The sequence below is a fragment of the Micropterus dolomieu genome, linkage group LG03, assembly GCF_021292245.1.
Source record: "Micropterus dolomieu isolate WLL.071019.BEF.003 ecotype Adirondacks linkage group LG03, ASM2129224v1, whole genome shotgun sequence".
NCBI lineage: Eukaryota > Metazoa > Chordata > Actinopteri > Centrarchiformes > Centrarchidae > Micropterus > Micropterus dolomieu.
The window spans coordinates 638,173-663,977 of record NC_060152.1 but is presented as its reverse complement, the minus strand read 5'-3'; the positions used below and the strand labels follow the sequence as shown (position 1 = coordinate 663,977).

The 25,805-nt window shown below is 41.4% G+C and overlaps 2 protein-coding genes across 2 annotated transcripts in view; one reads left to right on the top strand and one right to left on the bottom strand.

Annotated features, from left to right (window-relative positions):
* Nucleotides 1-632: 632 nt before the first annotated feature.
* On the bottom strand, nt 633-16,403 carry gprc6a (G protein-coupled receptor, class C, group 6, member A). Its single transcript, XM_046044422.1, has 8 exons — nt 16,271-16,403; nt 16,032-16,170; nt 14,641-14,932; nt 9,038-9,829; nt 8,017-8,232; nt 7,619-7,742; nt 3,944-4,877; nt 633-717 (listed from the first exon to the last, which is right to left on the bottom strand). Exons 1-8 carry the CDS (start codon nt 16,401-16,403, stop codon nt 633-635), a joined length of 2,715 nt encoding a protein of 904 aa, XP_045900378.1.
* Nucleotides 16,404-21,816: 5,413 nt separating this feature from the next.
* The window catches only part of cnih4 (cornichon family AMPA receptor auxiliary protein 4), a 15,373-nt gene continuing 11,384 nt past the window's right edge, over nt 21,817-25,805 (top strand). The window contains exons 1-2 of the mRNA XM_046045264.1: nt 21,817-21,939; nt 24,197-24,265. Of these exons, the coding sequence (XP_045901220.1) occupies nt 21,871-21,939; nt 24,197-24,265 (138 nt within the window). The 5' untranslated portion in view covers nt 21,817-21,870. The remainder of the gene's footprint in view (nt 21,940-24,196; nt 24,266-25,805) is intronic.

The window sequence follows — 25,805 nt, the reverse complement described above, 5'->3', positions numbered from 1 at the left end:
TGACCGAAGTAATGGATGGGAGAAATGCCTTACGAAAAGGTACTTTGGCAGAACTGCTGGTAGAACCGGAATAGAGTAGCTACTAGAACGGTCTCGGACGATCTGACATGGTTGTGCGCTGGGATTCCCTATAGTTCACAAGGGTTTTAAAGGGTTCAGAGATAACTGGACTTTGAAGAAAAAGATGAACGTAAGCTGGCCCGATTGTGACGAGATCGAATGACAGGGAGGTCATGTTGTGCTAGTTGTGACAGTGGCAGAGTTCTTCGAAGCTGGCCTGTAACCCGAGAGAGGGCTATGCTGTTGGTAGAAGGACCATTCTGCTGCGATTAGTCTTCTTTGTATAACCCCCAAAAACTTGCAGAATATGTGGCAGCGGTGTACGATTGGTATCCCGAAGCGACTTTGAGTTCGTGAAAAGCGCTATACAAATTCAATTTATTATTATTATTATTATTATTATCTCAGGGCGTCACGGTTGTTCGTGATAGAAAAAGTTGAACCCAATCCCGTTGGCGAAGATTGAGCCAAAGCAAGGAAGAATTGGCGATTGAATGCTGATTGGATAAGTTTTCAATCCAGATTACAGTGTGAAACAGAGTGTGTCGAGAGTGAATCCTAGAAATCTAGGGTCATGGGAAGACCTGCTGTTTCTCTGCAGACCTTGGAACCCGGAGGTTGGAGAAAACCAGAGAGCTTGGCGCGGCGGCAATGGAGCTGGAAGCAGGATGAAACCGGGTACCACTTGGGGGGTGTTATGACCCAGCTCACTAGGGGAAAGGGGATGTACGCATAAACCAGATGTACTTGGTATGGTGGAAAAGTTATTTATTTATACAAGAGAGTTGACAAGGTTTTAACAAACTAAAAACAGGGATTACTATCTCAAAAACCAAAGTGAAAACAAAACCTCTTTATTTTGGGTGTCTCAAAAATAAAACACAGGGAGCGCAGCACCCCTAAACCTAATGCACTAAACAAGGGAAAATCTTACATGTAGAGTGGGTGTCAGTACTTACTCTAAAACCTAGCCCAACTCTGCAGACACACAGTTAAACACAAACTAACTCAGGTGTGTCTCTTAACAAAAATAAATACTTACTGACTCTCAGTAGTGGAATAAACTGCTGCAACAGAGTCTTTAGCTAAACAGTTAACACAAAGACTACTCTCAACAAAATAAATACTGACTCTCAGTAATAGCAGTAACAAACACAAGCAGACCACAGAACCGAAGCTGCTGCAACCAGCAAACAATATACATACGTATACCTGTTAGCACATCGGCCTCACAGCTGATGTGCTAACAGGTAGAGTTAGCCTCCCTCACTCAAAACTACTGTTAGCTGGTACTGATAGCTCGAGACAAATGTCAGCTCAAAACTAGTTTTGCTCGAAAGGCTTAGCTAGGAAACAACTATTAGCTTGAATGACTTATGTGGAAACTAATGTTTACTTTAAAATGACTATAGCTCAAACCGAATTAGTTAGAAGACGACTGCTTGGAATGAGCTAGCAGGAAAATAGCTAAGTCAGGAAATGATTGTTGGCTCAAGACAATTGTTAGCTTGAAGTTAGCTTAAAAGGAATCCATCCATCCATCCATCGTCAACCGCTTATCCTGTGTACAGGGTCGCGGGGGGGCTGGAGCCAATCCCTGCTGACATCGGGCGCAAGGCAGGGTACACCCTGGACAGGTCGCCAGTCCATCGCAGGGCCACACATAGACGAACAACCACTCACGCTAACAACTGTTAGCTCGAAATGACTGTTAGCTCAGAGTTAGCTCGAAACGACTTTTAGCTAGCTCAAAGTTAGCTCAAAACGACTGTTAGCTCAAGGTTAGCTTGAAACGACTGTTAGCTAGCTCAAAGTTAGATTAAAACGACTGTTAGCTTAAGGTTAGCTCGAACGGCTGTTATCGCAAAGTTAGTAAAGTTAGCTCAAAACGACTGTTAGCTAGCTCAAAGTTAGCTCGGAACGGCTGTTAGCTTGAAGTTAGCTTGAAATGACTGAGCTCGTAATGATTGCGAACTCGAAACGACTGTACTTAAATGGTTAGCTTGTATGCTGCTAGCATCAGTTCTAACAGTTATAACCCTATGGAAGTGACTGCTGTAGTTGCTGGAAGTGTCCAGCTGTGGCGCTGGCGTCCCGGTGCCGAAGGCCCCTAATGAAGTGGATGGTAGATGTAGATGGCTGGGGTGCTGGCATCCCAGCGCTGGGCACCTGAAGCCACCGGAGCTGGATGCCGGGGTGCTGACGACTCGATGTGGTTGTCCTGTGTGAAGTAGGCTGCTGGTGTGGTCAACCCCAATGAGAGGTGGAGGCTTTGGAATTCTGGTGTTGTTTGACGTCCTGTTTGCTTTGGTACCACTGCTATCTTGAGATGGAGGTAATATGTGAACTGTCCCTTTAACAGTGGCGCTCAATGCGAGAGCGAAAAAGAGGACATGTGTCGTGTGGGTATTTATGGAAATGCTGGGAGTGACGTCATTGATGTGTGGTCCCGCTCCTGAAACTCTGCTGGTAGCACCACTTACTGAATAATTAAATAAACATAATTTCTAAATATATCTGCCTAAAAAAACCTCATTTCTTGACTGGCCACTCTCTCACAGACACCTTTTGTGCTGTGTCGGCCACCGTAGCTGTCCTACTCTCTGAAAGGGTAGGGAGCAGTGGTAGACTGGACAGTTGGTTGCAACTCGCAACCTCACTGCTAGATGCCACTAAATCTTACACACATGAACCTTTAAGTCACTTTGATAAAAGCGTCTGCTAAATGTAAAACTTATTATATCACAACGACTTTTCACACATTGCAGAGCACTATTTGTTAATGAGTCTCACTTTTTAATTATTATATTTACATGTGATTCGGCATTTAATTTTGAATAAGTCTGACAGTTTGAAGTCTCAACTTTCAACTGATCTTTATTGAAACTATTCACACTGACCATATGTTCAAGAAAATGAACACGATTCTTAGGCGACTCAACCTATCAAGGGAGTGAGTCAGTCTTATAAATAGTTCACAAAAATCTGAATGTTATAACATTATATCTAACATCATGGTTTGGTCACCTGAACTGCAGGCTCAGTGGTAAACTGACCAGAATATTTGGCATAGGCAGAAAAGTAACTGGGACACTGTCAGAACAAGAGAATGGATGATGAAGCCATGGCATTCCGCACAGACACTTCTCATTCCTTATTTCCTCACTATGAGGCTTCAATCTCTAGGAAGTGTTTATATTATTCCAAGTATAATCAGCATTTAAATACAAAACATCTTGCTGCAGAAGTATTTTGTTTTATTTTTTAATGTCTTCTTGTTTGGTTTAATGCGTTGTATTTCTATTTTTCACTAGTGAGCTGTGTTTTATACTTCAACAGTATTTTTAAGATATTTATTCTATATGTGCTGCCTATGTTTTGGTGTGCTAAAGACAATTTTCCACCCTAATAAGCAATAAAGTTTAATGAATTTATGGTATTGCAACAGGGACTTCACATGTGAATTAAGTTTATCACTCTCTTTCTTTTTAGTGGTTATTTTCATAATGATGGGATTGTCCCAGACCTCTTTTGTGAAATCTGTCAAAGCCACTGGGAGTGATACTATATCTGATTTGGTGAAATGCCCCATCTAAGAGATCACGATCTGGTGTTGTGGTTTATGGTTAGGGTTGCCATGACTTCCTAGTACAAGTACATGCTTTTTTTGGATTTCCATTGCCATAAAGATAAATGGAACTTTGGCAGAACATCCCTCTGGCATCTTACCTCAGATAAAACAGACATAGAAACATTAATAGTTTATATGCTTGTGCTTCTTCTGAGGCAGTGTCGTGTGTTTGAACCTCTGTGCAAACCTGTGCAGCTAGTCACGTTTCTGCAGTTTGTCACCACAGCAGGTCTGAATTGCTCTGACACTGACCTTCCAGACACAGAGACAGAATGCGTGGATTTGCTGGAGTATTCATACAGATTTTTCCTGAAAGCACTCTTGGTGTTTTGTTCTTTCTTAAAAAGAATTACATAACACTTTGGGAAGAAATGACAGCTGAGGATGCCGTAGTTGGAAATGAGAATGACTACCATCTCCACAGCTGGCAGGTACACTCCTGAAGTTGTGACGTAGACAGGAATGAAGAGCAGCCAGGAGACGAGGTAGAGCAGCATGCTGAATGTAATAAACTTTGCCTCGTTGTACTGCTGTGGCAGTTTACGTCCTTTGAAAGCACAGATAAAACACACAAACGCCAGGACAGCTATGTAGCCCAACATCACCCCAAAGGCCAGATATGAGCCCTCATGACAGTCCTCCAGCAGAGTGGTTGGTTGCCTGATGATGTGATTAAATGGACTTTTGAGGACCAGCCAGCAGATGCAGGTAGCTACCTGTAAGGCCACACAGATGCTGACGATGATGTAAGGCTGGTAGAGCCTCCGCAGCACCCTCTGCAGCACAGGGTCAAACTGGAAGGCTAGTAGGATCTGCAGGGTCTTGACGAGAATGCAGGAAACACACAGAGTGAAGCTGATGCCAAAGAGCACCTGTCGAGCCTTGCACTGGAAACTGTTGGGCCGGCCTACAAACAGCATCGCACTGATGTAACTGATGACCAGAGAGAACAGGATGGCCTGGCTCAGTGGCCCCCCGGCAGCCTTCACTACAGGTGTGTCCCTCTGATGTAGAAACAGTGCTGACACCAGCAGAGCCAGAAGGATGCCCAGGGCAGAAAAGGTCAGGAGCACCACAGCAAAGCCGTCCTGCCAGGAGAAGAAGAGCTGGGCTTTGGGGATGCAGCTGGAGCTGCCCTTAGGAGACCACTCTTTATTTGTGTCACAGCTCAGGCACTGGTGCATATCTGCAGGGATAAAGGAGCAAAAACCCACGTACAGAATAAAACAATCACACAAAGGCTCACAAAGATTTGATGCTCTGCACAGAAAATTCCACGCCTATCATGGTTGTTCAAAACCTGGTTTTCAGTCAACAACAGAATCACAACTGGTTAAAAATAACCAGGGAAGCCAGAAGTTGAAGGCAACTTGATGTATCACCCGGATGGCTTTACAATCTTCACAGAAAATAGAGTAGGAAAGGCTGATACTGATTTACCTCCATATTAGCTTAAATGTGCATGTAACATGCTAATGATAAGGGATGAAATGTACCTGGGAGAGGTAGAGAGGAGTTCACATTTAGTTTATTTATTAGCTTATTTTCTGAGCTACTGGTCCCTGAAAGTCCTGGGGTTTGCACTCTTCAGTGACCAAGGACCAAACCTGACATCCTGGAGCTCATTGTAGTGCATGTAATGTATGTCTGCATACTCAGATATGGTCAGTGATATGTTCAGTCATGTGGAACCTGGCGGCTATACAACCGAGGAAAGTTTGTCTTAAAAGAGCGAGATAAACAGATGAAGTGTGTGCAAACAAACAATTGAGTGAGCAGGCGAGGGAGGGGCAATCAATAGAGAAACCTAGTGAATGACTTAAAAAAACTTAATGGCTATTTTATTCAATGCAGTTAAATGCTTAAGCAGGAATAACTAACTACTCTACTAGAACGATGTGGGTGTGTCTGGGGCAGGTGGGTAGGGAACAGAGAGTAGAGCAGGCTGCGTTGCGTGTCCAGTGTGTCACATGAGAGGAGTGAAATGAAGAGGAGACAATATGCAGGTGACATTATCAGGGTGTAACCAGAGTAGACAGGTTATATGGAGATAAAGCTCAGATAATTCCAAAACACCAGTGTTGTAAAATGTAAATTAAAAAGTGCAAATGCCAACAAAAGAATCTAACAACGCTAACACAAGATTCCAAACTGAACAGAACTGAACTACTTGAGTAGCAAGTAACTTAATGAATTAAATAAAAAAGTTATTTGTAGTGGATGCGAATGGAATTATTTCAGCTGCTGGTGGTCTTCCTCAGGTAAAAGTAAAGAAGTGAACATACATTAATATTTATTTGTGATGAAATGACACGTCATCATCTCCTGATTAGATAACCTGCCACAAATACATTGTTGGGTCTCAGTAAATAATATCATTGAGTACGTTCTACACTCGCTTTGTTTGAAAATCGCTATGAGCTATCTGTTGATGTGAATTGGCACTATATAAATAAAACTGAACTGAATTGAACTGAATACACCAGGACAATATTCACAGTCTGTAGCTTTGAAGCGTGATTACAAAATACTACATTATAAAAGTCTGTTAAGTACACCAATAAGTAAAGATTGTTTAAAAATATTTTGTTATATATATTCTTTTAAAATTATTTTTTTGTTGTCTCTGATATTAATTATATTGTGATTTGGCAAACACATTAAATTAAGAGATAATTCTGTGATGTTTCATAATTTATTGCTTTTTACCTGAGGAAGATCATTTGTGGTTGAAACGCTTTCTCAGTCACATCCACAGAAATAAAAGTAGATTGTCGTTTTGTGTGTGCGCATAATTTGGTCTGTCTTCATCAGGCTACACCAATGAGCATGACTAGTAAATACAGACTGCTGTACACTGTTAGCTTAAATATTTACATTAAGGCAGGAAGCAGGAATAGTAGTTTTGAAGCACGATATTTATTATTAAACATATCAGACACTGTCAGCTCTGTGTCAGCATGGTTCTTAGATGTAGGCTCTGTATTTGTAAAGCGCCTTTCTAGTCTTTTTGAGCACTCAAAGCGCTTTTACACTACATCTGCATTCACCATTCACACACATTCATACACTGGTGGAACAGCCACCAGGGGCAATTCAGGGTTCTGTATCTTGCCCAAGGACACTTGGGCCAGGTCACCTTGCTCCCCCTAACAAAACTAACTGATATGCAAATTATTTTAATCCTTCTGCCTTCAGGCTTCTAAATGCTGCTGATGGCGGCAACTAGACAAGGGTTAAGCGTTGTAAACCTGAGAACCATTATGTATTTATTTATCTATTTATTTCCTTGAATTATGGTCCCTGCTTCGTCCATGCATGGTGACCTGTGTGTTCTCTGCTTTTCTCTGGTGCCCAAATGCTTATATGTCGTCACTGACAGGGTGTCTGAATGTTTCACTGGTTGTGGTTGCTCTGTTTTTGTGTTGTTTTTTATACGACTGGTAGACCATAAAGCTGTTTGAATTGAACTGCTGATATTGGCTTTTATCATTTCCTTTCTTGGGGAAGGACATGACCTTGGTGCTCCAGCATCAGCAGTCACTCAACTTTATGAGCTGCATTTAAAGATGAATCCTAAAGCAGGGGCGGACTAAACCATTTTGTGCCTTTTTTAAGGGGAGAGAGGGGCCTCAGAGAGCCTCCACAATTTTTGGGGGATATAAAGTCTCTCAACCGCTTTATTCAGCCAATTTCTTGACATTAATTACTTGGAAATTAAAATGGCCCTCTTTCCCCTCTACTACGATGCCCCTGCATACAGATACACACGACCAAACCGACCACCTTGAGTGTGATCACATCCAGGTTTATGTGCATGTAAGCTAAAAGAGTTAGTTATATGATCACCTAAAACACACCTTAATGTCAGGTAAAAATGGGGTTCATATCAACCAATGAATCTGACTCAGACTCTTAGTGTCTTGCCTGTATTATTAGAGTAGTAGTTCTCAGTACAGTTGATGCACTCATAACAACAAGTGTGTTGACCCTCTGCTGTTTTCTTGAACTCTCCAGGGACGCAGCTTTTGGAGCATTTTGAGATGATGAGCTAAGAAAAGCAGGGAGATAGCATGATTATAGACCATTCATTAAGCTGTCTTAATATTTTTTTGTGTAATTGTATATGTAATGTATTTTTACTGTATTCAACATAACTCATTCCTTTTAGAACACTCTTACTGGGTATACTCTATATTTAAACTTACCTGTCCTATCTTTTGGCATAATACAGCTTTAATGGTCTGAATGTTTTCAGTAAACACACACCGAGGTATGTGTATGTCTATACAAAATGACATAAAGGCAGCAGAATGAGGACATACCTTTAGGTCTTTGAACTGTTGGGTGGTGGTTTTGTTGGTGTGGGTGAAGTTGTTGATGTGTGGATGGTATCCAGCTACAACATTATGAACAAGGATGTTCCCTCCATCTGACCTCCACATTGTCACATCATAGCCCAGGTTGATGTCTCCACTGCTGTCAAACGTATAGCTCTTTTCTTTAAGTTTAAACTCTTCCATCCACAGAGCTTTCAGCACCTACAGGACATGAGACACTTCATTTATCAAGTCAGTACCTTGGATAAGTCTATTAAACCACAATATCTGCAGGGGCACTACTTAACTGTATGTTTTATATTTACTGTATAGATGACAGTGCCTTCAGTTTATTGCATTCAGTCCCCATCCTCTAGCCTAACCTTAAAGTGCTGCATAGTATTCATCATCAGTAGATTATCCCGGCAAAGATTTTGACGCATTAAGTGTACCGTATTGGTCCAAATATAAGATGACGCCCCCCCCCCCCCACACACACACACACTTTTCAAGACTCATTTTTGGAAATATACTTTTTGAAGACCAAATCTTGTTTTCATAAAGAAAATAATTTTATTTGAACATAATTCTAATAAAAACATTAGACAGAACACATTGAATAAAATAAAACATAATAAATTTTTGTTTTTAACATCTCTTAAATAAAATAATGTTTTCAATATATTTTAAATTAAATGGTTACATTTAAATAACCGTTACCAATTAGGCTGAAGACAAGTCAGTAATATAGCTGTGTTGCACTTTTATATGTTTCGATATTTAACTTTGTTAGCAGAGTTGGTGACATGCTAGTTTTTTATCGTAATGTGATTGTAACAAATGCGAGTGTACAACTTTCTTATTTACGACAGCGGTGAATTCCACTCTGAAACGGTAGGCCGCCAAATCACACAAAAAAACACATCTTACATAATGTTGCTTTAACCTGCACCCTAAAATTACCGCATGTGAACCTTATAAATACAACACAAGAGCACACAAACACACAATTTATGTATGTGAATACCTCCCACGGTTGCACTGTGCCTGGTGTTTTGCAGTTTCTCCTCCTGCAGATAGATGCCACAGCCTGAACAATAGCACTCACAGCCATCTCAACACTGAAGATAGTGTCTGCTCGTTCCCTGAGGGTGTTCACAGCTTTAGACACCAGTTCAGTGTCTCCAGAACCTTCAGCCTTTAGCTGCATGTAGAACTCCTGCATGAAAGGGTTCGTCTCTGTGTAGTCATGTCCAGCTGCCTCTAACCTGCTCAGGTACTCACTGAATGACGACAGATCTCCACTTTTGAAGGTGAAGCCCACAATGTGTCCTATGTCCTCCAGTGTTAAGTTTCCTTTCACAGAGCTGGAGGAAGACCAGCTGTCACTGGCCACCCAGACTCTTCTCATTGACTCCATGTTCTGTCCTGCTCTCAGCTGATTCTTAAGCTCCTGGTAAAGGTACATCATGTGAGTTGGTTTGGCAAAAGACACGATCACCTGTACCTTGGGATTGTTGTAGATGGTTTTAGCAGTCTGCGTGATTGCAGAGCAGACATGCTGACCGCTTATAGATTGAGGTAGAATTGATTTGAAGGCGACACAGATTCCCTTTTCAGAAGCCTGGGACACAAAGTGGTCCAGAGCAGATTGGCCGTAATTTCCATCTGTGGTAACTACTCCCACCCAGTTCCATCCAAATGTGCTGAGCAGACTGACCATGGCAGCTGTCTGATGCTTGTCATTAGGAACAGTCCTCATGAAGGCAGGGAAGCGGCTCTTATCACTCAGAATGACAGCGGTTGATGAATAACTTATCTGGAGAAAAGGCAAGCAATGATGTTATTTCGGATATGTCATTTCCAATTGAATGGCACATAAAAATTATGAAAACATGGGGACCTGATGGCCAAGGGGTTAAGGTCCCAACTATGAGCCATAACATCCCCAGTTCGAGAACATCTTTTGTTGCGTTTCACTCCACATCTCCCTCAACATTTTCATCTTAGGTCTCTGCTATTGGCTGTCCATAAAACCTCAAAAATATGGAAATGCATGTCTAAAGCGCTGTGAGATAACTGTTGTTGTGATTTGGCGCTATAAATAAAATTGAATTGAAATTGAATTAAAGCCCACTAGTGCACACAAAAAAGCTACAATGTGTACAGCCCCAGTTTTGCCAGAACAATTATCAGCCTAATTATTAATTGTATGTTACCTATGTCAGCAACTATGTATATTTAGGGCCCGAGCATGAAATATGCAAGGACCCTATTGAAATTGTAAGGATTATTATTCTTTCTTTCTCCCAAATGAATCGCACTTTTGATGGCCTAAATGTCCCCAAATACTCACCAAACTTTGCACACGTCAGGTCTGGTGAAAAATTACGTATTTTCAGGGTTTCAGGTAGCATGGCAAAATGGCCCTATAGCTCCACCTGCAAAGTTGGAAAAAATTTGCCCACACGCCTACTTCAACCTACATTTTCAAGACACACAAAAAATCCTCAAGAACCCATACCCTACACTCAACAGGAAGTCAGCCATTTTGAATTGAAAGTGCGATTTTAACCCATTTTTCACCATTTACACGGTGCATACTTTAACGAACTCGTCCTACAGATTTAGTCCGATCGACTTCAAATTTCTGCTGTGCCTTCATTGAAGATGAAAAGTTGTGCTGTCTGTGAGTTTTCGTCAATGGGCGTGTCCGTGGTGTGCCATCCAATATCCATGATTCACCATGAAACAGGAAGTTGTTATAACTCCAGTGTGCATGCTCAGATCTGCACCAAACATTACATGTAGAATGACAGTCCCGCCCTGAACACATCCATATGCCAATAAACACACAATGTCATAGCGCCACCTGCTGGCAACTGGAAATGTCAAGTTTTACGCTGTTATGTACTACCGCCAGCATTTTTGCCTCACCTACTTCAAAACAGTCTCAGAAGAGCCTTAAGACATTGATGATGCTATGTCGTGAATCTTGTGAGTTTTCGTATAACGTTGTGTCCTTGGCGTGGCGTCAAAGTTTGATGCTTCGCCATGACACAGGAAGTTGTTGTAACTTCACTGTACATGCTCACATCTCTACCAAATTTCACACATTTCATAAGACTCCCGCCCTGAACACATGTGCATGCCGACATATAACCCATGGTCATAGCGCCACCTGTTGGCAACAGGAAATTAGTTTTAATGAAGCAGCCACCATAGCACGTTTCACCTACATGTATGAAATTTCTGTGGCACATGAATCATGTCCAGACGTACCAAAAAGCCTCTTGGAGCGATGCCCTAAACCCAACAGGAAGTCAGCCATTTTGAATTTTACAGTCATTTTTGGATGATTTACACACTTTAACGAACTCCTCCTAGGGATTTAATCTGATCGACTTCAAATTTCTGCTGTGTGGCACTGCCGATGAAAAGTTGTGCTATCTGGCATCAAAGATCAACTCTTCGCCATGACACAGGAAGTTGTTGTAACTTCAGTGTACATGGTCACATCTGCACAAAACTTTACGTGCTTGATAACTGCCCCGCCCTGAACACATCTACACGCCAATATTCATTTATAGTCATAGCGCCAAGTGCTATGTGTGCTATGTATGGATGTATTGTGAAAATTCATATCATACACACACAGAGTACGGTCTAGACCTGCTCTTTAAAGAAAAGCATTCTGAGATAACTGTTGTTGTGATTTGGTGCTATATAAAAATCAAATTTAAATGAATTGAATTGAACATCACATACTCAGTTCTGGTCATACTGGAACAGTTTTCTCTTAAAATACAATTCTGCAGTCTTCGTGCCATTATTTGGTTACGGCACCCATAAACAGTACTGATACAGCAGAAAAAACAACATGCTGATGTCTGTGAAGATGCTCAGTGATCCATGTCATAGTTATCCAAGGTAGGTTAAAATCAAGGGCAACTGTGCTTGGTTGAAGATGAAGACATTTCACCTCTCCAAGAGACTTCTTTAATTTTGACTGACTGGTAGGCAGAGGCAAGCCATTCATTAGGAATTATGGACAGGGGGACAACATTTTCCAAATAGGGCCCCTCATCGACACCCACTCTAGCACCACCTCCACCCACCCACTCTCTAATACAAACACAGACAATTTCAAAGAAGCTCTTGACCATTAGCCTTGCAGTGGCACAGATGGAGTCTGTCAAATTCAGTGTTATAGACCCATTCAGGCCATGCTCGCATATATATTCAATTACTCAATTAGACTATGGCGGTTATGTTTCTCCTTTTAACTTAAAACAAGACAAGGAGAGAAAAAAATGCCCTTCAATAATTGAGTGATTAGAGAAAAGTAATATCAAACGTTGAAAAATTCAAATTATGCGTGAATTAATAAATGTACTTCATTTATCAACTTCATCTATTGTGTAGAGAACTATAATACTGTGTAGAGTATATGGCTGTGTCAGCAGAAATGATGATAATGATAATAATGTAAACAGAGGTTTACTACATGTATAGCTTATTGTATTGTAACTATATTTTAACTGTATCCTATGACCTGTGATGTGCTGCTGACTTGTTTACTGTAGGTCCATTTTCTTGAGGTTGCTACAGGGGAACTTGTGGGTGTTATTAATTTTATATAATATAAAGGGAAACACAAAATTCAGGTGGCAGGTGATGATTCAATGTATAACAGAATATAATGCAGTAAAGCTCTCAGGCTCTTAAATTAGGCGTTGACTAATTGAAATGCGCTAATTTACATACATTTGCCAAGGCAATGCAGGTGAATAGGATAAATAAAATAACTAAAGCATAGCACCACAGAACTTAATGACTTACATAAAGAGGCTTTACCCCTCAATTGTTATGTTATGTTTATATGCAGATTACCTTGTTTATCATTGTATTTTTCTCCATGTGTTTTGGCTTTTTTGGGCTCCTGACAGGCTGCAGTGTTCACTTAAAGTGCCTGGCTTCACATTAGCGGCTCCTGCGAATCTGAATGGCCGAGTGTTTCGACCATACCATTTTCACAATATCTGCGGAGGTGGGTTAAGTATGAAATATGTTTTAATGATAACAATATAAGTAAATACTAGTGCTGGGAAATTATCAAAAAAATTTATTAATCGCATTGTTATGCGTAAAATTGAATAATGAATTCTAAAGTAGTGTATTGCGCAATTTTAATTTTAATGTAGGCCTACTGCTTTATGTACAAAAGTGTAATAACGTGGTTTGCAAACACTTTAAACAAATAAGGTGCTTTTTACCAGCAGTATTCCCTTTACACAGCAGCTATAAAATATTTCAAATATTTTAAAATAAACATTAATGTAATCAAATCAAATATTATTGCAGACGATATCTACAAAACTACATTGAAACATCAGGGTGGACGATGGACGAAGGACGAAGGAATGGGGGGGGGGGGGGGGTTCACTCGCACAGACTTCACTCGATTAAAAACTTGACCAGCACAGACCAGGGTCGACTTCAGCGCCGACAAAAAGTAGCAAAACGTTTTTTTCATCTGAAACGATAGTTCTCTGAACACCCTGTTGTGTACGCAAGCGCACTGAATTTTCCTGCCTTTTTTACACCGTTGTTTACAAACTTATCGCAGCTGATTGGGCAACACCTGAGACACGCCCACCAAACGGGAGAAAACATACCTCGAAGCCTGTTGCAGAACGTTGCGCAACGTTGCAAGGAAACATGTTCAATGAGAAAACGTTGCAAAACGGTGCAAAACGTTGTGAGATTGAACTCACCCCAGGTAACGTTAAAGCAACATTGAACACAGGGTGCAGATGTTGGTTTGGGCTGTTTGACTTGTTTGATAAGCTGCGTCACTAACAAGCGAGCGGCTCACCTGCTGCCATGATAAATATGGAAACAAGATGACAGTGTAGTCTGCTGAAGCCTCCCTCCACTGCCCCTCCTGTGACCCAGGGTTTGACTGGATGTGTATGTGAGCAACGGACTTTCAAACTAATAATAATAACATAAAAACTGCTTAATGTGCGATAAAATAATTAACGTGCTCAGCCTTAGTAAATACATGTAGATTGTTTTGTTTGTGATATAAGACAGTAAGTAAAGTGTTGTACTTGATTCCATTTAAGGGTCAACCATAGATCATTGCATGGGACCCCTTGGGCCGGGGTCATCTGTACCCATTGACCCCCCCTGACAGCAGGCCTGGGCAGAGATGTAAAGTAACAAAGTACAAATCGTCTACATAGCATGCGGTTGGCATCGCTACCCACCAAAAAGAAGAAAGAAAGGCCTGCAGCGCACCTGAGTGGAGCAGCAGTAAAAATGACTGACAATGTCGACTCAGCGCTAATCTGCGCCCAGCTAATGTGAAACCGGCATGCGCAGGTGAGGCACAATAGATGCCTCACCTGCGCATGCCGGCTTAAAACTGTCCTGGCCTGTGTTATTTAATGACACAGTCAGTCATGCATAAGCATACAATTTATGATCTTGAAAGTTCCGGCTGACGTTTATCAGCTGCCACTGGAAACCTGTTCTGCTGCTTCACTTCCCTGTCACAGTCAAAACTGTGTCCATCAGTCCTGCCAAAGATGCAAAAGCATTTTCCTGTTTCTCACTACTTACTTGAGGAATCATCTTGAGAGTCAGTTGGTTGGCGATGGCAATGGATGTTTCAGAGTGAGAGTCCCCTATAATAGCCATGACTGGCAGATGAGAGGTGGAGTTGCTTCCGGTGTGGCACTCGGGCTGCTGGGTGAAGTCTGCTGTGGCCCTCAGGGCTGTGCTGACATCGGAGCAGGAGTCTAAGATCCGGTAGCCCAGAGTGATGTTAACATCAGCCAGCAGAGGGGACTTATTCATGATCTCAATAGCATTGATCATAGCCAGCGCCTTCACCAGTCCACTTTCTTCAAACCTGTGTGAATATTATAGTGTCATCAGTACAGATGTGACAGACTGAGAGTGAAGTATTTCAATTTCAAGGCTACTATGACTTTCTAATAAAAATCAAGTCACTAATCAAAACCATTGTCCACTGTCAGTGAGTGGCAGCTGGGACGCTCTTATATGGAGCTGTTGTCAAGGGATGCTATGTAGACGATTTGTTTAACTACTGCCTGTGGTTTATTTTGGCATTAGGTCTGCTAAGCTTAGGATGAATGAATGAAAATGGTTTGAAGTTAGTTTACAGCTAGAAGAGGCATGCTCAGAAATGACCCATAGCTGGTCCTTCATATTTTAATTTTGATATTTTGACTGTATTGTTGGTATCCTTACTGTCCATGACAGTTCCACTGTGGCAGGACATACAGTTATAAAAAAAAAAGCTTTTCTACTTACTGTACTCCAGAACAACAACAAACAGCACTCTGTGCAGCAAAAGGGCAATCCACAGAAACCTGTCCCACCTCAGACCTTTCAAGTCAAAGTCAAACCCAGTCTTCCCCTAAACATCTGGTTTGTTGCTCAGTAAGGGTCATACTGTAACCCATAATAATAGAATAGGTATCCTGTAGTTAAAAAAAACTGCTGCTAGAATGTAAACCTGGACAGAGAGGAAAGATCACATCAGTCTAGTTCTTAAATCTTTGCCCTTGCAACATGTGTCTTCTTTTACTCTTAAATGTTTTCATGGTGTGATCAGAAGATGTGATCTATATTATACTGCTTTTACTTAGAAAATAAATTTGGTTTCTGTACTTTTACTAGTAGAATTTTGAATGATATACATATTTTTGTTATGGAGTATTTGTAAATGTGCTATTACTACTAAGGCTCTGATTACTTCTCTCTCTTCACTAAAACATACTGAATAAAATCACATTATTTTGTCTACTGGTTACTCACAGAACTAAACTATCTTCTAAAGATTCTTGATGCTTAAAGAAGTAGTTCTAGGAGTTTGGTTAATTGCACCAGAAAAGTCGGGCTCAAAAAACATAAATCCAGACTTGAAGTTAAAAAGTAAAATGTTGTCTATTTATCATTGATTGCATTAGGCTGAATAATCTCACCTGATACATGGCGGTTTGTGGGGTGCAAAGGAGTTGTTCTTTTTGTCTACATCTCCATGAATGGGAAAGATTCCTCCAATGATGATATCTCCTGGGGCTGTAACTTCTGGCACTCTGGTACCCTTTTCAGTGGCATGTCCTATTTCCAGAATAATATGTGTTATGTACACATAGATTACAGGAGCAACCCAGGCCATTCTGCTGGCTGTTCTATTGTCCCTCTGTGTTTCTCTCTTCACCTCTCTCCCCTGTGCCACTGGCCTCTCTCTGCGGTTCTTCACCTCCAGCAGTGATACTCCCGTTTTTAAACTTCTTCACTAGGCCAAAAGAAAAGTCCCTCTTGCTTCCTCCTTCACGGTTTACTATTCTCATATTCTCCCCTGCAGCCCTGCCCACTTCTTCATGAGTGACAGCTGGGTGAGTCACTTTTCTGCAGAAGCAGCTTGTGTCATATTTGTTGTTGTGGGTAAAGCATTTTTCGACTCTCATCAAGCTGTTTGAAAATACGATTATGGGACACCTCACTTTTTACAAACTGTCAACAAACTGCATGAACTTACGCATACTGTCAATCACATTTGCACATGAACAGATTGTAACACTTTATTGTATAGTATTTATTTTAACTGCAAAATTATAAGGTAATTGTTGATACTAAACTGTTTGTAATAACTAAGCAATACATTTTTATATTAAATAATTCAATTTCAATTCAGTTCAGTTATATTTTATTTATATAGCGCCAAATCACAACAACAGTTATCTCACAGCGCTTTTCATAAAAGAGCAGGTCTAGACCGTACTCTATGATGTTATTTACAGAAGCCCAACAGTTCCCACCAAGAGCAGCACTAGGCGACAGAGGCAAGGAAAAACTTCCTTTAAGAGGCAGAAACCTCGAGCAGAACCATGGCTCAGGGTGGGCGGCCATCTGCCTCGACTGGTTGGGGGTGAAGGAGAGAGAGAGAGAGAGAGAGAGAGAGAGAGAGAGAGAGAGGGCAAGAAAGGGGAACAGAGAGAAAGAGAGAGAGGGATGGAAGGAGAGAGAGAGAGAGAGGGAGAGGAGGTGAGTGGAGCAGCCTAGTGACTAAACGTCTTGACTTAAACTGAGCAACTTCGGACATTCATTGATATTCACTTGTTGTGCATGTCTTATAACAATTGGATGTGAGTAATTACGACTATAGAAGCACATGAAAAATATTAATGCATACACTATGTTGCCAAAGCTTTTGGGTCGCCTGCCTTTATATGCACATGAAAGTTAATCACATCCCGTTCCTAATCCGTAGGGTTAATATGGAGTTGGCCCAACCTTTGCACCTATAACAGCATCAACTCTTCTGGGAAGGCTGTCCACGAGGTTTAGGAGTGTGTTCATAGGAATTTTTGACCATTCTTCTAGAAGCGCATTTGTCAGGTCAGGCACAGATGTTGGACGAGAAGGCCTGGCTCACTGTCTCCTGTCTAATTCATCCCAAAGGTGTTCTGTTGGGTTGAGGTCAGGACTCTGTGCAGGACTCTGTCAAGTTCTTCACCAGACTCGCTCATCCATGTCTTTATGGACCTTGCTTTGTGCACAGACATGTTGGAACAGGAAGGGGCCTTCCCCAAACTGTTTCCACAAGGTTGGGAGCATGAAATTGTCCAAAATGTCTTGCTATGCTGAAGCATTAACAGTTCCTTTCACTGGAACTAAGGGGCCAAGCCCAACCCGGGAAAAACGACCCCACACCATACTCCCCCTCCACCAAACTTTACACTTGGCACAACGCAGTCAGGCAAGTACCGTTCTCCTGGCAACCGCCAAACCCAGACTCGTCCATCGGATTGCCAGACAGAGAAGCAGGATTCGTCACTCCAGAGAACACGTCTCCACGGCTCTAGTGTCCTGTGGCGGCGTGTTTTACACCGCTGCATCCGACACTTTGCATTGCACTCGGTGATGTAAGGCAGCTTGGAAACCCGTTCCATGAAGCTCTCTATGCACTGTTCTTGAGCTAATCCGAAGGCCGCGCGATGTTTGGAGGTGTGTAGCTATTGACTCTGCAGAAAGGTGGTGACTTCTGCGCGCTGTGCGCCTCAGAATGCGCTGACCCCACTCTGTGATTTTATGTAACCTACCACTGTGAGTTTCTGTTGTTCCTAATGGCTTCCACTTTGTTATAATGCCGCTAACAGTTGACCGTGGAAAATTTAGTAGTGAGGAAATTTCACCAGCGGACTTATTGCACAGGTGGCAACCTGTCACAGTATCACGCTTGAATTCACTGAGCTCCTGAGAGTGACCCATTCTTCCACAAATGTTTGTAGAAGCTGTCTGCAGCCTAGGTGCTTGATGTTATACACCTGTGGCCATGGAAGTGATTGGAACACTTGAATTCAATGATTTGGAGGGGGGTTCGAAAACTTTTGGCTATATAGTGTACATACTGTAAATGTTCTCTAACTTATGGGAGGAGACCCCTTTCCCACCAAAATTAAACACACCAAAAATCTAATTCAGTTCTAAGGGCTCATGTCAAAATCCTTAGTATTGAATTAGATCCTTAGCATCAAAATACACCTTGTACCATATAACAATAATTTGAACATTAACACAACATTAATATTGATATCTAAAAATTATATATACAGTACATCTTATGCATGTATTTGTATTTGTTCTGATGAATGGTGTAGCCTGTGTTTAGGAAAGGATGATGCCACATTAAAATAATCCCCAGTTAAGAGTAATGTTATGAATCCTCTGGAGGAACAGAGAATTTAACTCTGTAACCATCTCTCATTTACATTTCAACAGGTCACACACCGTTAATGCTGTCACTGTAGGCTAGGTGTGATCAAGAGTAGCCTAATCCGTGCACATTATGCCTTACCAGGAATTACTGAAGTTACTGGTGTAAATGTATTCTACTTTATGAGAGCAATCCCCCTTCCCTCCCATATTAAACACAAAAACTGATTACTGAAAAATGAAATATTTATGTAATGTAAGTGTAGTCAACGTAAAAATGAATGCACATTGGGCCGGATTTAACACCCCGAATAAAGACGACTAAATTGCGTTTGCATTCTAAAATATTGCACGTATAATTGTAGTACCTGTTATGGGTGACTAACTAAGAATTTTTGTTTAGATGGCAACATGTGCAAACACAATGGAGGTGGCAGTATTTAAATGAGGGTTTTGTGTGTTTAATGGTTTCCACCATATGTGGAAATTGAATGTACCTGCCCATCCTTCCTAAGATTGCAGTAAGTAGGCTACTTGGGACAGCACACCTGAAAGACTGCTTTAGGAAACCCCAGCAGAAACAGATACAGTATGCTGCAATGACCCAGACGTGTGTGCAAACTATGGGGGAGCCAGGGGGAATAAGACATAAGCTCCCCTAAAAACATTATTTGTGAAATTGTAGGGGGGTCTTAATTTCTATATTTCTGTGTCATCATGAATCATGCATAAAATCAGGAGCGTCATGCTTCATCCAGCAGTACTGCAGCTGGGGGCTTTCCGCAGCACCACACAACTTTCCAAATTCTTCCATCTCACGGAGAAAAGAAGTCAGGTCGAAACAACTTTTATTTCTGTATTCAGAATAATATTACAGATAACAGCAGCCATCTCTGCACCACTTGATGGTTTGCACAATTGTATTAAATACAGATGCTGTTGCACTCACATGAAATTGCTTTTAGGCTTGGTAGATCACATTGCGTGTAGTAAATAAATGTATTTGAATGTTACCCTCCCATTACTTTGCACAATAAAATTGAAACGCCCCACATTGCATATTCATTAAGGAAATGGTCGTAAATGAACAGGTGCTATCTTGTACTTTTGAAAGACATCATTCTGTGTGCACACCATTAGTAGATCAGCTTACATGTTAATTTGCTGGTGATATCAAGTTCAAACACGTTTTTACTCACGGAAACCTTTAGTAAATCTGGTCCATTATATTTACCAAACATTTCTGCAAATATAGCTGCTGCTGTCTGTCCTGGTTGAAACTTTTCAAACTTGCTGACGTCCAAACCGAGCATCAGAATGGGGAAGAAATTTTTCATCATTCAATTTCAGAAACTGCTGATCTACTGGGATTTTCACGCATAACCATCTCTAGGAGAACGGCCTGAAAAAGAGAAAATATCCAGTGAACGGCAGATGTGTGGATGAAAATGCCATGTTGATGTTCAGAGGAGAATGGACAGACTGGTTCAGGATGACTGAAAGGCAACAGTAACTCAAATAACCACTCGTTACAACCAAGGTATGCAGAACACCATCTCTGAACGCACAACACGTCGAACCTTAAAGCAGATGGGCTACAGCAGCAGAAGACCACACCGCGGGCCACTCCTGTCAGCTGAGAACAGGAAACTGAGGCTACAGTTCACACAGGCTCACCAAAACTGGATAATAGAAGATTGGAAAAACGTTGCCTGGTCTGATGAATCTCGATTTCAGCTGCGCCATTCAGATGGTAGGGTCAGAGTTAGGTCTCAACAATATGAAAGCATGGATCCATCCTGCCTTGTATCAATGGTTCAGGCTGGTGGTGTAATGGTGTGGGGGATATTTTACATTCTGGGCCCCTTAGTACCAATTGAGCATCATTTAAACGCGAAAGCCTGTCTGAGTATTGTTGCTGACCATTACCATCCCTTTACGACCACAGTGATCACAGTGTCTACTGATACCTCCAGCAGGGTGATGCACCATGTCACAAAGCTCAAATCATCTCAAACTGGTTTCTTGAACATGACAATGAGTTCACTGAACTCCAACGGCCTCCAGTAACCAGATCCCAACCCACTAGAGCACCTTTGGGATGCGGTGGAACAGGAGATTCACACCATGAATGTGCAGCCGACAAATCTGCAGCAACTGCATGATGCTATCATGTAAATATGGACCAAAGTCTCTGAGGAATGTTTCCAACACCTTGTTGAAAGTATGCCACAAAGAATTAAGGCAGTTCTTGAGGCAAACTAGCAAGGTGTACCTAATAAAGTGGCCAGTGAGCAGATATTATATTATCATATTAAAGGAATCCATAGTATATGTCTTTATTAATCCCCAGTAGGGGAAATTCAAGTTGGCACAGCTGTACAGAGGAATGTAAAGAAAGAGGTAGAAAATAAAGCTGTTACCAAAGAAATTTTTACCTATGGGAGTTTTGGTTGGCAATTGGTGGGATTTGAAAAACTGGAGCATAAAACACTTAATTTCTTGCATTCTGGAAAAAAATGCACCAATTTATGGTGGAAATGTCTTTATTCATATACAAAACATACAAAATTCAGGTGGCAGATGACAATTCCAACTATAAAAATATAATGCAATAATCAGTAGCTTGTTTTTAGCTTAAGTTACTTTTTTGGTAATCACATTTATTTCGTCTGTAATTTCAGTTCTTTTGGTGCAAATAAACCTTTCTCAAAGTCATATCATCAGAACATTTTTCACAAATACTTTCAAAAAGTGATTGGGACATAATCAGCCATTTCAAAAAGTGGTGGAGAAATGTCCCCAGCGTCCTCAGCGTAAATGACACCTATGCTTACAAGCCATTCACATGTGGGCACTTTCTTTACATTCTTACATAAGGTACCTTTAAGTTATACACATGACCCCCTTTTTAATTAAGTCATTTTATGATGCGTGTGATTCGTTCTGTACAGTTGCTGTGGCTGTGCTTGCATCAGCTGCACTCCAGTCCGCCAGGTGTCAATACTGCAAGAGAAGAACTGCCACTAGCTCAGGCCGCGGAGGATGCCAGGCTCGAGAACCGGCCGGAAATGAAGACAAATCACTGACGGAAGAAGAAAAATGGAAGCGGCAGTGTTCATTCTATCACTTGTAGACTGTTGTGCACTGATTTTCCTTTCGGTCTACTTTGTATCCTTTTCGGCAACGTGCTTTTTGCTGAGTGTCGAGCTTATTCGCCACCCGGCCAGCAGACCGAGAGCTCGAATGAATGCTTTTCTTTACATTAGTACATGAACGCTGAGTAGCTCAGCAGTTAGCCGCCGTGTTACAGTGACAGGCTAACACCAACTAACGTTTTGAAGCTGTTCTAACAGCAGAGTAATGGTATGGTAAAGTGCCGTAATAAAACAAACAAAAAAAACAAGCTGAAAGTTTAAAAAGCTTGCTGCCTCTGTCGCTGTAAATGTAATCAGAATGAGCTTATTGGTCAAGTACGTGGGCATATATAAGGAGGTTGTCTCTAGTTTTACGTTGCTGTCAATGTTAACGTGCACACATTTCAAAGAACGGTTTCGAGAGTGATAGACAAAAATGTATCTACCTTTTACAACATTACTGATGACCTTGTAGTTATTCCAACTAAATTACTGTCTGTACTGTAACGAATATAATAACACACTATTTAGATCAACATTTCTTAATAATAATGTCAATGCTTGTGGCACATTTTCACTTTGTGTTCCTGGCATAATGAAGAAATGGGGTTTTTTTGTGCCGTAAACTATCTGATTGCATGATGGCATAAAACAAAAGTAGTAATCTTAACTTTGCATTCAAACCAAACGCGAATTTAATCCTCACAATGCTTTCCTCGTGGTGGTTTTATCGCTGGACAACAAGTGGTCACACGTAACGCAATAATGTGAATAAACACAACCCGCGATTAGTACAGCTGTATGAACCCAAAGTAAACATTTTGCTGTGATTTAATTGCAATTTAACAGATCAAACCGATGCCTGCTCAGCAGCTCTACGTCGGCCAGCTGAGTTTCACTACACTGCTCAGCCTGGTTCCCTCCAAACAACGCTCTGAAGCCGTCTGTGATGCCTGGACAACCTCAACACTGATAGGCTGAAAATTTTCAACTCGAGCGAAAAAGTTACATAACACTGTGTCGTGATAGCCTGTCAGTGTTGAGGTTGTCCGGAATGCTGGAATTCCTTTGCGTCGCTGGAAGCTCCCCCTCCGCGCTGCCGGACAGGAAATCGTAGCTCTGTGTGTCTTTACATTGACTTTGTGTGTAATCGCGCCGCCTCCAACGCTCATTTTGCTTTTGGTCTGAAAGCACCATAAAGCAGAGGTCGTTCACACTGAAAGCGAATTTAATATTCGCCTTGCTTTACTCACACGAGTTTGACCACTGGACATTTTGAGTGTTCGCACAACGCAATAAGCGAATAAACACAGCCCACGAATACTACAGCTATATGAACCCAAAGTAAACCCTTTGCTGTGATTTAATTGCAATAAACGGATCAAACTGATGCCAAAATAACTACAATATAATGCAGATTTGTTAAACATATGAATTCATGCTTTGTCAGTTCTGTCAGCAGGACAACAACTTCTAAAATGTTTCTTTTCTGAATGGAGTTTGGATCGATCAGGGCTATGCTGTGCTAACTTGGTCCCAGTAAAGTACAGCGATAGCTGGAATAAAGTTACAGACACATTTCTGAACTCACCAGGTAGTTCAACCTCCTCACTTTATTTTCTCCCAGCAATGTCCAGTTTTGTCCGTTTATTACATAAATATGAAGTAGTAGTTCAGCAGAACTCTGTGCCATCCGACGCTAACATCAACAGTGGAACCGGATGTGCATGGAACTAGCTGCCGAGAAGCGCGAAGATAAGTTGTAATAATTTATTAAATAAAAATTAATTTAATAAAAGCAGTTTACTCTGAGCTCCTCCCTCGGGTAAACAGCATTGTTGTCAGAGCAGAATCCAGACCGACTACGGATGTTTATTTGTCCGAAATTTGCAGCGCTGCTCTCCGTACACTTCCCCGTTCTTTAGCAGCTCTCTGTCGGCCAGCGGATTGTCATTACACCGCTCGCCTGGTACTCTCCAAACAGCACTCTGAAGCCGCCGGTGGCGTTTGGACAATCTCACCACTGATAGGCTTTCGCAACATCGCGTCAAGCGAATTTCTCGCCCAAGTTGAAAAATTTTAACTCGCGCGAAACCAGCGAATTTCATGCCGCCCAAAGCGAATTCGCAGCTTTGCATTTACTTTGCATGTAATCAAGCCGGCCAAAATGCTGGATTCACTTTCAGTGTGAACACACCTTAACAATCTGACCAACTAGAGTTGGTTGTCTTCTGTTAAGTCTACCTATGTCCTTTAATGGAATTTTTTAGGCACCTTGACTTAAAGCTCAGATTATCACCCTGTCTGATCTAGAATGTGACTACATTAATGCTAGAGCCTGCTGCTCCAAACTGAACAAAGTAAGTCGTGTGTCTGGATTATTACTGTCAGAAGACATTTACATGCATGTTCTTCAGAGAATTTTTACTCTTTTTTTATTTATTTTTTTAAAGTCATGATGCCTTTTATTTGGTGCATTGTTACTTGTTTTAATGTGTTACATGATGATGGCTATTTTTAGCTGATTTTTAGGGCCCTGAGCATGAAACATGCAAGGACCCTATTGAAACTGAAGGAATAATGTTCAACTCGCTACACTTTGCATAAAAATCCAAAAGTGGTGAAAATTCATGTGTCATATGGGTTAAATGTTTTTGCAACTGGCCCACCTGCCCAGTGGGTTTGAAACTTACTGGCCTGAAGACAATTTTTACTGGCCCTCCTTCAAAAGTTATTTATCAGTGCTACAACAAAACCAAGTTATGTTATACTGTATACTTTATTAAATACATCCTGGATATTAAAAATACTAAACTAAACTACAATGCACAGTTAAAATTATAAATAAAAAATAAAAAGATCATAGTTAACAAAACAATTTACTTTTAAAACAAAACATACTAACAGACTCAAACATGACGTGCTCTCTCTCCTGCTGACAGCCATTTAATAAAATGTACACAGAGCAGGTTGCCATGGTAGCGACCTGTCAGTCACAAGGTAGTGCTGCCCAAAAGCATACGCTGCATTATTGTCTATTTTCCCTGGCCATCGGGCTACCGTTATTGTCGAGCCCTGCATATGGGGTTTGCGCATGGGTGTGGCAAAATGGCTCACTAGCGCCCTCTACAGAGCAGCCTCGTTTCATCGAACAGTACGAAAATTTTATGTATCAAGTCCAGACCTACAAAAAAGTGGCATGGCATCGAAGTTTGACACTTCACCTTGAAACCGGAAGTTGTTGCAACTTAACTGTATGTACTCATATCTGTACCAAATTTCACATGTTTGATAGGGGTCACACCCAAAATTCACTCATAGCGCCACCTGCTGGCAAGGAAGTGAGCACTTTGTCACAAAAATCACAGTTTAACAAGTTACAGAGTTGTGTAACTCCCTTCTGCTACATAGCAGACAATATACATTAATAAAGAATCAATTATAAAAAAAAGTAAACAGAAATATACTGTTATAGAGACAATTTAGAGGAGACATGCCAGTCACATCCTCAATACAAGTCTACGGGGAAAGCCCGTAATGGTAAAGATGGCAGTTATCCCGTCCCTCCCGCTAGAAAGCCAGTCGTCTGCTTTTAACAGCCAAAGCGGGAAACATATTTCAGCCAATCGCGTGGTTCCACTGACGTAAGGGTCTGTTTTACCTTTACTGCGCATGCGCGGTTCTGTAAATGTAAATGCTCCGTACTTGTATAGCGCCTTTCTAGTCTTTTCGACCACTCAAAGCGCTTTTTACACTACATCTGCATTCACCAGTCACACACATTCATACACTGAGCCTAAGAGCTCAAACGGAAACTAACATTCACACTCACTCATACACTGGCGGAATAGCCGCCAGGGGCAATTCGGGGTTCAGTATCTTGCCCAAGGACACTTCGAC

Bases quoted from the DNA above. Each gene is read 5' to 3' on its own strand.
- gprc6a (XM_046044422.1), bottom strand. From the start codon at position 16,403: ATGAGAATAGTAAACCGTGAAGGAGGAAGCAAGAGGGACTTTTCTTTT. The intron at 14,933-16,031 runs GTGAGATTATTC...ATATTCACACAG, and splicing joins CACAAACCGCCATGTATCAG to GTTTGAAGAAAGTGGACTGG. The intron at 9,830-14,640 runs GTAAGTAGTGAG...CCTTTTCTCCAG, and splicing joins CTCTCAAGATGATTCCTCAA to ATAAGTTATTCATCAACCGC.